Source organism: Chionomys nivalis, chromosome X, assembly GCF_950005125.1.
Source record: "Chionomys nivalis chromosome X, mChiNiv1.1, whole genome shotgun sequence".
Lineage (NCBI taxonomy): Eukaryota > Metazoa > Chordata > Mammalia > Rodentia > Cricetidae > Chionomys > Chionomys nivalis.
Window position 1 is genome coordinate 52,954,102 of NC_080112.1, and position 17,394 is coordinate 52,971,495.

Here is a 17,394-nt window from a genome sequence, read left to right on the forward strand (position 1 = left end):
TTTACTTTTATAGTCTTAATGTTTTTACTCCAGTGGAATATTGTACATTCATACGTGTTATTTAATTAATCATGAAGAGGTTTCCTTTCATATACTCATTTGTCTATTTTGAAGTAAGAGCTTAAAGAAATCAGTGTTACAGTGCTGAGATTTACTTTTCAAAGTTTACAGTACACCAATTTCCAGCAAAGGCAATGAAAACCAAGATATCTGATATTTATTGTTCACAAATGTTTCAGAAATATAGTCAACCTTGAGTGGAACTATAACAATTAACATGGCACAGAAATAATGTTTTCTTTTCTTAAACATTAGTCCCAATCATTTGTCTCAAATACTTATTTTGTATGCTAAGAATGGAAGTTCTAAAATTTGTTTCTGATTTCATATTCATATGCTACAAGTAGCTAACCACACAGTAGAAATAAGTATTCACCCTGTTACCATTAATCACACTGAATGTGTTCATGTGCAGAAACTCACATACACCCATGGTTTCAACCCAAATTATGAATTACTTTTAATTGCATTTTCTGGAAAATGATATTTAATGTAAAAATGAATCCCATATATAAGAATAAACTAAGTAAATTCCATACCCTAACATATTTCATATGGTAAGAATTTTAATCAGCAAATATCTGTTTTTGTTTTTCGAGACAGGGTTTCTTTTTGTTACAGCTCTTTCTGTTCTGGAACTCACTCTGTAGACCATACTGGCCTCGAATTCACAAAGATCCTCCTGCCACTGCCTCCTGAGTTCTGGGATTAAAGATGTGTGCCACCACCACCCTGCACAAATTTACATTTTTAAATAACATGCAAATGTAAGTATAATCACATGTGTATCATTAGTTAAAATTCTTAAACCTGTGCTATGTGTTAGGACAGTAAATAGCTTTTGTAAAAATCACATATATGTATTATATACATAATAACCAAGTATAATTAATATCTCTATGAAATGATGTATGAGGTATTAAAGAGTGATGTGTAATTCCCATAGTTCCTTTTCTACCTGATTTATAGAAATTCTGGAAGCATTTTACTTTAAAAGGCAAATAATTGTTTAAAATTTAGAAGTTGTAGATCTTGTCAATAAATGCTGTTATACTGCATTGAATCACAATTTGTTGTGACACATACTAGCATTTAGTAGTTTACCACATTGTCCACATTTAAAAAATGAAGTCTCTGGGCATTTAGGGTAGATGATAAGATTTTTTTTCATAGTATGGCAAATTTCAGAAGAATGCACTTTTTATGGAATCCACATTATTGCAATTGTCAAATAACAAATTTATTCTGGAGGTAAATTTTGGTGATAAGATCAGACTTGAGACAAGAACAACATATATTATAATGGAAATAGAGATAATAGCTACTTTATTTTGATATTTGATCACTCCAGTACAGGCACTAAAAAAGTAACAATATAAAGTCCTAATCAAGTACTCTAGAATTAATTAACTGTGAGACTATCTAAAAAGCATGCATATTTTTAATAGTGATCAGAAACTAATAATAAATTGAGGACTACATGTATAAACTAAGTGCAAAGTAGAAGTTCTACTTTAAAAAAAAGTAGTGGTATAACCTTGGAAGGATGTATGAATATAGAATGACAGAAGGTTTCTTAATAGAAGAAAATCATTTTAATGGTATAATTTTGAAATTAAAAAGTATCACATTAAAATTTATAAAGACTCAGTTTTGAGACTTTTAGAGTGAAACAATAAGTAACACATTAAAGACAGACTATTATTGACTTAGGTAAAAATGTGAGCTTTTAGAAAAAACTTGCTTGTTTTGAAAGAACCTGGTATATGATTCTGGTACAGGATTCTATAGCATACATATAATAGTTTCTTTGGCATTCTAAATTATAAAACCTCAGCTCTGTAAACAGACATACTAATATAATGTTATACAGATTTAACAGTATATACTTAGGAATATATATATATATGTATATGTGTATAAAGTAATATTTTATATGTATATATGATTGTGTTAAATGTTAATGTTGAATATAGAAGTTTAATAATATATTCAAGTAACATCTCAGTTAAGTTAATATACACCAAATGAATTTTAAGAAAGGCTAAAGTTCAGACAAGTTTAAATCAAATTTCCATGTGTTTCTGGTTCCACTTAACCTTTTTTTAATTAATGAATTTATTTATTTTGCATCCCTATCACAGTTTTCCCTCTTTCCTCTCCTCACAGTCCCTCCCTCCACCTCCTCTCTGACTCCCTCCTCAATTCATTCCTCGTCCCTTTCTATTCAAAAAATGGTAGGCACCCCATGAACATCAACAAAATATGGCATATCAGTTGCAGTAACTCTAAGCACCTTCCCTTGTATTAAGGCTGGGCAAGGCAACCTCATATGAGGAGTAGGGTCCCGAAAGTCAACAAGAATCAGTGACAGCACCTGCTCACACTTTTAGGAGGCCCACAAGAAAACCAAGCTTAACATATAGGCAAAGGGTCAAGGTGAGACCTAGGCAGGATCCCTGATTGTCAATTCAATCTCCCTGAGCTCTTATGAGCCCAGGGTAATTGATTCTGTGGGTTTTCTTCTGATGTTCTTCACCCTGCTTGCTCCTACAATTGTTCCTCCTTCTCTTCAGTAGGATTCTTGGAGATTGGTTGTGGGTCTCTGTATCTGCTTCCATCAGTTTCTGGGGGAAGCCTCTCTAATGACAACTGGGCTAGGTACTAATCTAAGGGAATAGCAGAATATCATTAGGCATTATTACATTAACATTTTTTTCTCTAGTCGTGTTTGGTTCTATCCTTGGTCTCTGGAGTACCCAGCCTCTGGGTTCTGAGGCTATAGGCTGTTTCAAGAACATGCTCACTCTTATGGTGTGTGTCTCAGGCTGGACCAGTCATTGTTTGGCCACTGCCACAATTGGTGCTCCTCCTTTACTCCAACACATCCTATAGGCACGACAAACAGACAAACTAATTCAGATCAATTTTCCATGTTTTCCTGGTTCAACTAACTTTTAAAGATATTTCTTGAAAATGAGTCCCCTGTTATGTAAATGACAATATGTAACATTGGAGAATATAAAACACCTACAAACTATTGAACATTATTTCATCCCAACCTCTCCTTTGCCCATGACTGCAAATATTTTTTATTCTGTAAAAGAGCTATGAAGTACTAGATTTCCTTGAAGGGTAGCACTTCCTAAAGTCTCAGTTGAAGCACCTATTGAAGACAGAGTTGAAGAGTACAGAAGAGTTGAAGAGTACAGTCTGTGAAATAAGAGTTTAAGCAATGTTCCAGACACAGGATCCACTTAGAATGCCAGCAAAATTACATTCTATGAAGTTTGTGTTTGTGGTGGGAATGGATTTGAATGCTTTATATTGGCAGAAAAAGACTGAAATATGATTCCTTAAATGCAGGTCAATAGTTTGATACCAATTTAAAAATGAGTGGGCTTTGTGTTCCTCAACAGAAATTGCATTCTTGTTATAATTCATTAATAAGAACCAGAAAAAAAGAAGAAAAAACAAAAACAAAACAACAAACAAGTACATGTGTAGTATTTCTGTGGTTGCTATTCATTTACATAAGAGCTTAGATCTGAGAGATGCCGATCCTGGGGATTTGTGAGTGTCTGTCTCCACCGTGTGGTGCACTACTAGTTTTGCTACTAAATAGAATTTTAAAATACATCTTTCCTTTTCTTCAGTTTAAATTGAGAGCCTCATGTATAAAACCATTGTAACTATATGGGGATATATGTTTTATCACAAACTTCTGACATTTGTGTCTTATTGCACATAAAAGTATATATAGGTGAATATGCTTAACTTTTCCATGTTTACATTCAGAAAGTGCCCCAATTAATCATTATTTCCATCTACCTTTTAGAAAAATATGGTCCCTCATATTTAGTGATGTGCATTTATAGAAACAAAGCTTAACCAATTTTAATCATAAAAGTATATACTTAAAACAGCACAAGTGGTCCTATATATTTTCTTTCAAATAGTAATATTAAAAATCACCATTTGAAATGTTTCAGCTGCCTAATGCTATATATATTATAAATTGATTCAAATAAAATAAAACACACAGCCTCATTTAGATGCAGAAATGTATCTTCTAGGTAGTAAAACCCTACACTTATGGACCATTTAAAAACACTAAGAATTATACACATAAAATAATCCATTTGGTCCAGCAGTGGTGCTACACACCTTTAATCCAGCACTCCTGAGGCAGAGGCAGGCAGCTATCTCCGAGTTCAAGACCAGCCTAGTGTACAAAACAAGTTCCAGGGCAACAAGCGTTGTTAAACAGAAAAGGCCTATCTAGAAGAAAAATTATACAATTGTATTAATGGCAAAAATCACAAAACACAAATGTAATAAATATTTCTTAACTTTCCATAGCAATATATGAAAGCATTAAGGTTTATGTTTACAAATCAAATCAGGTATTAAAAAGAATTCAGATATACAAACAGCACCTCAGAACTATTAAGGGTACATTCAGTCAGCAGAAAGTTTAGAAACACTTTTGGGTACTCTGAAATAACTGAGGATATATATATATATATATATATATATATATATATATATATATATTAGGTTTGGTATTTTGGGTTCTCTATTTCACCAATCTTACAAAGATTTTACTGATAACTGTCTAACGGTTTTAGTTGATGAAGGTCAGAGTGACCCTTCACTTATTGTTGACTATTTTTCTATTTTGCTTGTTGCATCACTCCTATTGAAAATGGGTGAAAACAGTAGAAATAGCTGAGAACCACTCACTACACATAGTTAACATGGGTCGAACTTACATTGTATGTGTAGGTTTGAAAATGAATTTAGATTTATTATTTCACTATTTCTAATTCCATATATGTAATAGATCAACTAACTGGAAGAACTTTTTTTTTTATCAATTTACAGGACACAGGTAACTATATTTAAATAGCTACATGCTTATAGTGCTTTACGTTATGAACATATGCCAAAGTCCTGCCTTCCCTCAAGTAATTTGAGATTTTGAAATTATAAAATGTTTAAACAGTTTATTGAGGCAAATGTGAACTTGCTGATGTCATTATGTGCTAGTAGGAATTAAAAACAAAGTCACAATTACAGATCTTGCTCTATCAGATTGAGTTTATGATTTCATTAAGGATTTAAACAGACATAAGATGTAAATAGTCACTTTTTGAGTGTGAATGATTTGGAACAGCTTATTTTGACAGCCTAATTCTTTGATGTATTGCTCACAAAGGGTCATCTTTTTAGAATATATATGAAAATTAAACAATTTAATGGTGGGAATATAACTCAGTTGATAAAGTATTTGCCTATTAAATCTGATTCCCTGATTTTAGGTAAATCCAATAACACACACACACACACACACACACACACACACACACACTTCCAGACTGGGGTGGACAGGGACAAATGCAGGGACCAAAGCAAAGGAAATGCAGAGAGTGGAGATTTTGGCTGTTGTCACCCAAAAAAGTAAATACAAGGGTAGCACTGCACACAGTCTATTTGAGTGTTACTACATACAGTTGGTAACTTTTGAATTTAAAATGATTATTGGTATTTTGATGTTTTGACTCGTATTTCGCTACAGAAGATGCAAGACTAGAATCAGATCACCCATCATTTATTGTAGTTAGGCAACATGCACAATCATGTCTTCTAAGAAAGTATGATAATGAGGTGTGCAGTTTTCTATTATAAACTTAAATACGTTTTAAGATTTCAATTATTGTACCTTAATCTGAAACATTTCTATAAATTCTACATATAAAAATAAAGCTTTCAGGATCAAATAATCGTTTCAATGAAGGTATAGTATTCTGAGTGTTTTGAGGAACGATAGATTTCACCTGTAATGACATATGTCTTATATGGGGGATATTTTTCCCCAAAATAACTCCCACAGAAATTGCTAATCTAAAATATACAAGACAATAGTAAGCACAAAGAAATTTCTTTTTCTTTGATTGAATTGCATGAAACTTCTGTTACTTTAAATTTGTTTTTGTGCTGTCATTTTCTACCTCTATTCCTTCCTGCAATGTTCAAGATATTAAGGCTACCTAGCAGATATTTTATAAGTATTTGGAAAATTCACTGAAATCCACAAGGATTTACTCAATAATTATGTCAAGCATGTCCAAGAGAAATGTGACAGTAATGATAACCTACTCAAAAGCAGAGAAACTTACCTGTTTACAGTCAGAAAACAACAAGAGAATATAAACATTAGGAATGACAGCAGGGAGCAACCAGTTGGGAAGGTTTACAGGAAAAGAGTGAAAGGCATGAAAGAGAATGGGGTAAAAACAAGGAACATTCATTTTGCAAGTGTAAAAACTGTCAGATAATAAAAAAGAAAAGGATATTTCTAAATAGCAAGATTATTAACATGATTGAGATCTATTTTTAACAATGGAACTTGATAATATATTTAAGAGATTTAGCAGGTTATTTTCATTTTTAAGATTAAGTGTAAATGAAATGTGACTGCAAATTATAATTCTAGTGTCAAAAAAAAAAAAAAAACAGTTGGAGCACATGCTCCATCAGTCTCAGTCCAGCTGGCCTTGGTGAGCTCCCAATAGATCAGCCCCACCGTCTCAGTGGGTGGGTGCACCCCTCAGGTCCTGACTTCCTTGCTCCTGTTCTCCCTCTTTCTGCCCTGACTCCTCTTTGGAGTGGAGAGGGAGGGGGAGGGGGAGGGGGGGAGGAGAAGGGAAAGGGGGAGTGGGGGAAGGGAAGGAGATAGAAATTTTTAATTAAAAAAAAAACAGTTGGAGCTAGGTGGTGGTGGCAAACACCTTTAATCACAGCACTCGGGGGGGGGCGGGGCCCGCAAAGGCAGAGGGATCTCTGTGAGTTTGTTGCCAGCCTGGTTTACAGAGTGAGTTTCAGGACAGATCCCAAAGTTTCAGAGAAATTCTGTCGGCGAAAAAAACAACCAAGCAAGCAACAAACACAAAAAACAAACAAACAAACCAGTTGGCTATGGGAGATCATTCCACTTTTTGTTTGTCTTCTTCAGTTACTCCCACCCATGTTTTTGAGTTTGCATTGTAAAGGAGTTTCACCTTCTTGGTAAAATCAATTAGTAGATTTAAGAACTATTTCTTATTTTTATGTAATAGATATTTCAAATATGGTTCTTTCATGAATTCATGCGCAACCAGTTTACTATTAATATATAAGAATATATTTGAGTGTCATGTATTGGATTTGAATTCTGATGCCTTAAGGCAATAATTTAATTTGTTTTCTATTAGGTTCAAATGAAAAAAAACTTCATTTACAAAATAATGACAGTCATTTATGTTGATCACTTTCTCCCCATATGATCCTTAAAATACTGAACAAAACATTTTAAAAGAAGTTTTATTTAGGTTTACAGGCAGTGACGTTTTCATCTATGGTCTGTCTGGCTTCATTATTCTTTTCTGAGGAGGATTTAATAACATAGAGTTGGGGTTTTATGGAGGAGAAGGCGAGTCTTTTCATGAGGGACGCCAGGGAGTGAACAAATGTCTACACCAGCAGGCTTTCTCCTTTTCACCTCTGTATCTTATTCACATCTGAAGCTAAAGGGATTGATGGAATACATAGTCAGGGCAGGCTTTTCACCCTTAGTTAATCTTAGTTAATCTCCAGAAGCATCTTTACAGACATACCCTGATGTGTGTTTCACTAATCTACTAGGCAGTTCTTAGCTCAATCAATTTTGGCAATCTCACCATCATACTGTTCATTTAGAACAGGATGATACTTAATTCTTGATTGCTACTTATAGTTTAGTTAAATTATACCAAATTTGTTTTTCCAAAACTAGAATTGCTCTTAGTTATATTACACTAGTCTATGTAAAATAGCTATAATTAAATGTAATTAACTAAATTGAAATAAAACTAAAGGAAACATTTTGTTGTTATGTATCAGGAATGTGTATCATGGGTGATAAATTTAAACGTAAAATTCATTTTTAAATAAACTAAAACTTACGATATTGGTAACAGCAATTTATTGAAACTTCTAGTGGCTTTGTGGACTAAAAGTGTTCAGTTTTTTTCTTAGCATCTCTAATAAGATTATTGTAGGTTTGGAACTGATAATTTAGTGACCTGAGTGCTTGTTTGGGCTTACTCACATGAAGCTATCCTCAGACAGCTTGTCTAGGATTATTTATTGAAAACACGTTCTGTCTTCTCTCTATATGGTATAAAGTTCATTGAGCATGAGATGATTTTAAGAGAGAGAATATCCTAACAATGAACATCATCCCCCCAAAGATAACAAGTAGAATGTAATAAGCTCATTATGAACATTCACTACAGCACACAGATTCGTTCTTGTGCTCTTTTCTTTTGCTCAAGACAGTCAGATGAGCAGACCAAAATTCGAAAAGAAATGTCTAACAACATGTGGAAATCATTAAAAATATTGTTTGCTTATCTAAAGTTCAAAACTCAATAGCTGTAGGAACTTATTATCTCAGACAAAGTAATTCCAGTAAAGACACTTAGTTTTCTTTTTGTTTGTTTCTGAACTGTTTGAACTCTTATAGCTGGTGGTACTCTTTTGGAGGGTTGTAGTACCATTTGTTACCTAGCTGGCAAAAATAGGACACTAAGTGTAACCTTCTGGAATCTTGGGAATCCTTTGTGCTAGTCTAAACCCCTTAAAATATTCTAGTCTGTACTATATGATCAAGCAAATGCTACCCCAAATTTCCATGTTAAAGATGAAGTTATCTTAGCTGCTGTGACTTGCCCATCATAATGGACTGTTTCTTCTATGCCTATGAGGCAAAATAAGGTGCCACTATCTCAAATTGTTTCTTTAAGACATTTGGTTACAGCAATAAGAATAGTAACTAATACAGTCTGGTTATTTTAGATCAGTAGTTTTTGGGAAATTTAGTTGAAAAATGTCAAAGAATGAAGGAAAAACATCATTAGTAAGGAGCATGGTATCCCAATAGAAATCACATATTTTTTCACCTGTATCATGACTAGAATACTTATATATTTTGACATTTTTATATTTGGCCAAATTTGAGTATACATTCAAAAATAAGATTTAATCAACCCTACATATGGGATATAAACATACATTCTCTATTGAAACTTGTATCTAAAGATTTTTAGAATAATCTCAATTTTGAACAAAATATTTTTTTATCATTTGGGAAAGTTTTAAAACATTCTTTGTCAGGGACCAGCCTGGACCAAAATACCTTTTGCCAGAGTCCGGGTATGTGGATCAGAAATAGAAGTAAAGAGTACGAAGACTCTTTTAAAAATAGTATAACAGAAACCATAGAATAATATCAGGTGCGAGTTCCTGTGAATACTGAAACCACCTTCACTTTAAATTTTCCATATGCTTTTTTACTGAATACAAAAGGGAGGAGAAAGTAACAAAAGACTTCATTAACATGATGCAAAGAACAACTTGAACATTATTGCTTTAATGCTTTTAGACATCAAGTCATTAGCATTTTGTTGTTTAGGCAGTGAAGCTACCCTAGACCAAGAATCCTGAAGGCTGTTACTCCCCAGGTAACCTTATATTACAAAAAAGGAGCAGAAGTACACTTGGCTTGCAATCTTGTCCATCTGTCAGGATGGAATGGATCTTCCTGTATGAGCCATCTTAATGTCAAAAGAACCAAGTAACTATATCTCTTGAGTCAGGATGTGTAGCTACACTTGTCAAACATTTTAAGCAACCTTAAAACTCTCTGACCAGGTGGAAATAGGCTCACATTTTTGGGCCTCCACAGTTCTTGTCAATTTTAAGGAATGTGTGCTGTTAGTGACAGTTTAAGGTTATTTCTAAATTACATGTTCTTGGAAAGGGAGCTGCCTTTTGCAATAGCTTGAAGTGCATTCTGGCTAATAATGTTGTCTGTTTCCAACAGAAAATCCAATCGGATTTGACAAGTCATGAAATCACTTTAGAGGAAATGAAGAAACACAACCAGGGGAAGGAGGCTGCTCAAAGAGTTCTTTCACAAATTGATATTGCACAGGTATATTTTGTTGTATAAGCTAAGGAATTTGGTTTATATATTAGACAACTTTCCTATCAGAAAATTGAAAATTATGCTATGTTGTCTAGCAATATAATATTTAAAAAATATTACATACAGTTTAAAGAAAAGTTAACATATGACAACTTAGTGTTACATTTATGAAGAGTAGTAAATTCTCCTACCCCATGTTCTTTGTGTTAGAAAATGACAAATTTTCATTTATTTTTTGGAAGTTTTTATTGAGGTAAAACTTCAGAAAAAGGTAAATTAACAAAATATAACTGGTGGGTAAATGATTATTTCCTTACATTGCTGTTACAGAAAAAATTACAGGATGTCTCCATGAAATTTCGATTATTTCAAAAACCAGCCAATTTTGAACAGCGTCTAGAGGAAAGTAAGATGATTTTAGATGAAGTCAAGATGCACTTGCCTGCGCTGGAGACAAAGAGTATTGAACAGGAAGTAGTCCAGTCACAACTAAATCACTGTGTGGTATGTATTCCTAACAGCAACTATCCAGCTGAATTTTTACTTTGCTATATTAGAAGAATTTGATAATCTTTTGTAACAATGTATTTCTTACAAGTGTAATAAATTTAGTAACTACTTTTAATATTTTAAAAACTGGCAATATATTAAGATATAGGAGTTCTTATAGAAATAATAGTAATTTGATATAATTTTAGGAGTGTGTTTTGAATCAATAATTTTGTTAGTATCAACACAGAATAAAAAAGAGTCCTATTTATATAATTTTTCTTCAGACATTTTATTAAACTGAAATAAAGAAGGGAAATATATCAATCTAGAAACAGGAACTATAGCACTAATTGTAATAGTTATAACCACTCTAGAAATAATGCTTTTGGGTATGATTAATTATATACAGTAGCCATCTTTAGTCTCACAATTACAGATTACCTGAGAGGATTTAAAGACAAACAGCTGTGAAGGACACAGCAGATTTCATTCTAGGATTCCAAATCCTAGCATATTTTCATTTAATAGACACTTAAATGTCACCAAATCACAAAACAATAAAAAATGAAGGAAAGTTAATAAATAAGATTTCCTATAAAAAAAATGAAGGAAAGACACAACCTATAGCATAAATCTATATTCCCTTTGTTATATCTCATACTATCATATGCCATCAGTCTTTAAAATCTATTAGTCACATAACCCCTTTGATAACATAAAATGTTCATCTAGTATTCTGAGATTTAGGTTTTGGTTTTATTATCTACTTGATACTATAAGTAAAAATAAGATTTCATTATAAATGCATTAGCTGTATCTGTATCAACGTGTAATGTCTTCCTGTTTAGCAAGTAGTTTCAAATAAATGTGTGACTTTGTGATTAAAATGAAATTATTTTACTTGATAATATCATCAATCATTTGAATGCATTCTAATGGAATAATTGTATTAAGTAGTTTCAGCAACCAGAATAGTATTTGATTATAATGTCATGCATTGGTTTGCTGTTAAGAGACAGACATATACAAATAGGCATGTATACAAAGGGTCTACCTTAAATTTTTCAAACAGTAATAAAAATAAAAATGTTCCAAATATAATGTCGATTTTACTTACATTTGCAATGGAAAAGATTTTCATTCTCTTCTAGCAGGATCTAGCCTTATAAAATTTATCTGCCAGTTAATGAGCTCAGACGACCATAACTACATTTGTACAAAGAAAATAGCACAACATTAGCTTTTTCTCTATCTAGTTCTGGTTTAAATGCTAAATGTGATGTTAAGATGTTTTCTGTAAAGAAATTATTATTTCACAGATTTTATATTCTCTCTTTTTAAAATATAATTTCTAATGATATATACTATAGCCATATCCTTGTTCTAAAAACTATTTTGTTGTTATTTTGTTGTGGTGGTGGTTAATATTGTTTTATGAGGTCTCATTATGTAGATAAGTGGGCCTTGAATTCATGAATCCTTCTGTCTCCACTTGCCAGGTGCTGATTTTAAAAGCATGTAATTACTTGATAAGACTTTTTTTTTTTTTTCTAAAATAAAGGTATTCTTAACATGAGAGACAAAGAATGGAGTCAATTTCATCCCTTGGTTGTAAATAGTTTCTTTGCTGATTAAAAAGAGCGAGCTCATCATTAAACCAACCCTCTTCACAATGATAAAACAAAAATCCCTTTATACAAGTTCAGGCAGGGAATCACTAAGAATTATCAGTGTATAATTATTATATATTATACATTATTATAACTATGTCCTAGCATAAAAATGAATGATTTCTGTTTGAAAAAAATGCAGTTTTTTCCTATACATTATGAGATCTAAATTAAGTGAAAATTGAGAAGCTGCAAATGAATTCATAATTATTGATAAAGAAATATCAATATTAGTCATCAACAATGGATTAATAGCAAAGCAGATTATGCATGTGGCCATAGTTAATCTGGTAAATTGCTAAGCCTTTAATGTTTGTTCTTGCATATTGACTTACACCTAAAAAGAGAAAACAAGAAAGAATTGTTTTAATCCCAAGGACAACCCACCTTCTAGTGAGATTTATTTCATAGTAAAAATTAAAAATATTTTTAATTTTTTTTTAAATTTTCTTTTACATTCCATAAATAGTTCTTCCCCCACCCACCCCTGCCTCCCCCAGTCTATCGTCCATCCACTCTTCCCAAAGACTAAGGGCTCCTATGGGGCTGAAGAGATTGCTCAGCTGCTAAAGGCTAGGCTACTCACAACCAAAAATTATTATTTTGATTAAACATGGATCAATTTAATGCAGAAATATACTAGTCATTCTATACATAGACATATATGAACACAAACATATGTACCTGTAGATATGTATTTATAATCACATACAAATTTATATGTTTCTCATAAAATTAGCAAAAAATTATAGCACCAAAGTGGCATTGACAATATATTGATAATTTCTGCTGCCTTTGAGAATTATAATATTTGCTTCATAAGGTTTTGTAATGCTAAACTACCTGTGCAAAGGAATGTGTATGTGGCTGAAGTTTTGATCTACATGAAGAAATAATATATTTCTACTGTCAGTATCAATATAATATACTTGTATTTTCAATTAAATATTTAAAATTAATTCATTTCTTTCCTTATGAAACTTTATACATGGATACAGTGATCTAGATATCCAGATGTTTTATCCTACTTAAATGGAAGCACCATGAGAAAAACAGTGTATATTTCTTTACTTTTCCTTTATTGATATTGCAAAAATGCAAATACTTTCTAGTGGATTGCAGGCACTCAATATACCAGATAAGTAAGTAAATTCATTCATATAAACTTATGGCTAGAACTGAATAAAAGTGCAGTTAAAATAAAAATCCTGTAACATTTGGAAATAATATCTACAAATTTAGATTGAACAAAATAAATATAAATCATCCATTTAATTTATAAGACTAATTGCAAATTATGCACATCTATTTATATAATCTCAAATATCAAAGTTAACCAAAAAGAAGATACAAAATTATATAGCAGCAGCCACAATATCCACTTCATTTAAATTATGAATGCAAAAGAGCAATTAAAATGAAGTATATATAATATATATAATGTACCATGCTTTTTGTATAGTATTTATGTTTGGTTTTTGTTTTAACATAGAACTTGTATAAAAGCCTGAGTGAAGTGAAGTCTGAAGTGGAAATGGTAATTAAAACAGGACGTCAAATTGTGCAGAAAAAGCAGACAGAAAATCCGAAAGAGCTTGATGAAAGAGTAACAGCTTTGAAATTGCATTATAATGAACTGGGTGCAAAGGTGAGTGCCTGCTTAAACCAAATTCACATTTTATAATATTTACCGTATATTGTTAAACAACAGACAAGGAAAAAAACTATACAATACCAGAAACCCTTATTGTGCATCTGTGTCTCATTTGAGTGTTTCCAAAAAAAAAAAAAAAAAAAAAAAAAAAAAAAAAAAAAAACGATATCAAGATACATTTAGTCACAGACCAAGCTAAACAAGTGTCACCGGATACAGAAGGCCTAGGTCAGTCTCATGCAGGCTCACTATCTGTTCGTCCAGAATCTGTAAGTTTCCACAAGCTTAGGTCAGCTCTGTTTGGGGCCCCTAACAGTGGGACCAGGACCTGTTTCACATGCATAAGCTGGCTCTTTGGAATCTATTTCCTATGGAGGGATGCCTCCACCAGCCTTGATAAGGCCTGGGAGCTTGTTCCTGCCTCAACTTGATATGCTGTGCTTTGTTGACTCTCTTGGGAGACCTTACCCCTTCTGAATGGAGAGGAAGGAGTGGATGGAAGGGGTGATAGAAGGGATTGGATCACAGAACTGGAAGAGAGGAGGGAGTGGAAACTGCAGTTGGTATGTAAAATAAGTAAATGAATAAACTTAAAAAATACACAAATAATCTCTGTCCATATAAATTGAAAAGAATAGAAAGGCTAAGGAGGTGCTTATTGGTAAATCAGATAGTTATAAAAGGGTTTTCTTATTCTGAAGCCTTTCTGTTCAGTGGAAGAAGTCTATTTGCTTTGGCTGGAAGATGTGTATATATTTAAATTCAGTCATAATAGGAGTAGCACATTTAGAATGAATTTGGTGGAGTGAAATTAGCACAGTTTAACATCAACACAAAAATTTATAGATTTATTCGAATTATTTTACAAACATTCTCTGAAATATTTATTCATATATACATGTGTTTGGAATAATACCTGTTTCTTATTTCCTCCCCTCCTATTCCTTCCCAATCCAGTTTTGATACCATATAATTGTTTTTTTTTCTCTTTTTGATGATGTTGCTTCATGGGGAATGATAATGTTAAATACTGTTTTTTGACAAGATCAATATTAAAGAATTTCAATTTTCAAGTCTGAATGCTCATTTCACAACAGCTTAATATTTGCTAGCATTTCCATACTGAAATTTGTGATGTGTGCTTTTTATTTATTTTTTTAGACAGGGTCTTATGGATTCACAATGTAGGTGAGGCTGACTTTGAACTCCTGATCTTCTGCCTCCATCATTCAATTGCTGAGATTACAATAATATTCTACCAGGCCTGGTTAATGTGTGTGCTTTATAAATAATTGTCTGTGCCAATTCTTTGCACAGATCCATTGCCTTTCACATGAATAGTTTTTACGTAGCACACTAAGACAAAGATCACATGGAGTGTAGTGCAACAAAAAAATTAGAAGACTATTAAGATCACCAGTTGATTATTATTAAGAATTTAATGAATATAATAATGATGCTAATCCCTATTTATCCCAGAAGCTACAAGTTTGATAGTTTATGCTTAATAATTTGACATTTAGCAATATCATTAATACAAAGTGATAGGAATACAAATAAATAATTTTTAAGAGCATGTCAGAATGTTATTAGATAGAAAAAGATGCTTTGAATAGAAGAAATAAATTTGTCTTTGAAGTAAATATTAACTTAGAATATTAATAATGAGTGGACTGTATACAGTCATATAAAACTGTTATAATTCATATATTTCTTGCCTAAGAAAAATAATTTTCTCTTCATTGACCTTCAAAATATCTTCAACATAGGTAACTTTTTTAACAAAGCAAAGACAAAAGGCTTTATTTGATGAAATCATTCTTTTAATATACAAATAGAAAACCATTCTAATTTAATTCTCAGAATTTACATGCTTGTACTTTAATTTATATTGCCATTTGTACTAAATAGTTTATACTACCATCACAACATAATGTACTGGGGAAACATTAATATAAATAATGTTTTTCTTCAAACTTCTGAGGCCTGTCCTTCCAAGCTCAGAGAGTTGACTAATTCAGGGTTCATAATTGTTGCTCCAGTCTCTGTGATCTGCTAGGCGCCCCGCTTAGTTACTTCTGTGGGCCTTGTTCTCCTGGCGTCCTCAACCCCTGTGGCTCCTGCAGTTATTCCCTCACCTCTTCTGTGGGGTTACCCCTGGCTTTGCCTAGTGTTGGACTGAGGGGTTCTGCATCTGCTCCCATCAGTTGCTGAATGTTGTCTGTCTGATTACAACAGGGCTAGAAAGTGATCTATGACTATAGCATTATATTCCCAGTTTTGGTTTGTTTCATCTTAGATTCCTGTGCTGTCCAGCTTGTTTGCTAGGTGTCTAGTCAATGTCAGGTGTGTACTCCCTCTTGTGGCATGGGTCTCAATTTGGGGCATCCACCAGTTGGACACTCCCAGAAGTTCTGTACTACTGCTATGCTAACACATCTTGGAGGCTGGGCAGATTCTAGGTTGAAGTGTTTGTGACTGGGTTGATATTTCAGTCCCACTGCAGGAAGACTTGCCTGGTTACAGAAGATGGCCAGTTCAGGCTCTGTATCATGCATTGCTAGGATCCTTTGCTACGCTCACTCTCGAAGATCTAGGGAGTTTCTTCACACCAGGTTTCCACAGAGTTCAACAGAAGTTCACCAATTCCAGTTGTCTCTCCCAGTATGCTCACCAACCCCCACCTCTAATCGCCTCACAAAATCTATTCTATTTGTCCTTTCAAGGGAGATCCATGTGCCCCGCCTTAAGCCCTTCTTGTTAGTTAGACTCTCTGGGTTTGTGGTTTGCAGCATTAGCCTTTACTTTATAGCTAACCTCCACTTATAAGTGAGTACATAACATGTTCGTCTTTCTAGATCTGAATTACTGCAATTCAGATGATTTTTTTTCCTAGTTCCATCCACCTGCCTGCAAATTTCATAATGTTTCTGTTTTCAATAGCTGTATAAAACATTGTATAAATGTACCACATTTTCTTTGTTCGTTTTTTGGTTAAGGGACAACTAGGTTATTTCCAAATTCTGGCTACTATGAATAAAGCCACTATAGCAAGCCTACAGCTAACATTAAATTAAATGGAGAGAAAATTAATGCAATTCTAAAATCAAGAAGAAGACAAGGTTGTCCACTCTGTCCATATCTATTTAATTTAGTACTTGAAGTTCTGGTGGAAACACTAGGAAAACTGAAGGAAATCAAGCAATATAATTTGGAAAGGAAGAAGTCAAACTATGAATATCCACAGATGGTATGTTAGTATATGTAAGTGACCACGAAGATCTAGCACAAAACTTCTATTATTTACAAACCCAGGGGGTACCGAGGCCAGTCTCATGAGGGGCAGCAGAGGATCACCGGAGGCCTTAGCGGGTCCCCTTGGTGGGTGGGAGACCATGGAGGGTGAGAAACAAACCATATAGAGAGAGTTTGTGTATAGAGTTTATTTAGCGGGTTATGGAGGCGTAAAAGGGGAAGAAAAGGGGAAGAGGGGAAGGCAGAGAAGA

The 17,394-nt window shown here is 33.1% G+C and overlaps 1 protein-coding gene across 2 annotated transcripts in view; it reads left to right on the forward strand.

The window, feature by feature from the left end:
• The window catches only part of Dmd (dystrophin), a 2,258,623-nt gene that overhangs the window by 950,981 nt on the left and 1,290,248 nt on the right, over positions 1–17,394 (forward strand). For both annotated transcript variants that reach the window (XM_057760244.1, XM_057760245.1), the window contains 3 exons: positions 9,968–10,078; positions 10,403–10,576; positions 13,727–13,882. In XM_057760244.1, coding sequence (XP_057616227.1) covers positions 9,968–10,078; positions 10,403–10,576; positions 13,727–13,882 — 441 coding nt within the window. The remainder of the gene's footprint in view (positions 1–9,967; positions 10,079–10,402; positions 10,577–13,726; positions 13,883–17,394) is intronic.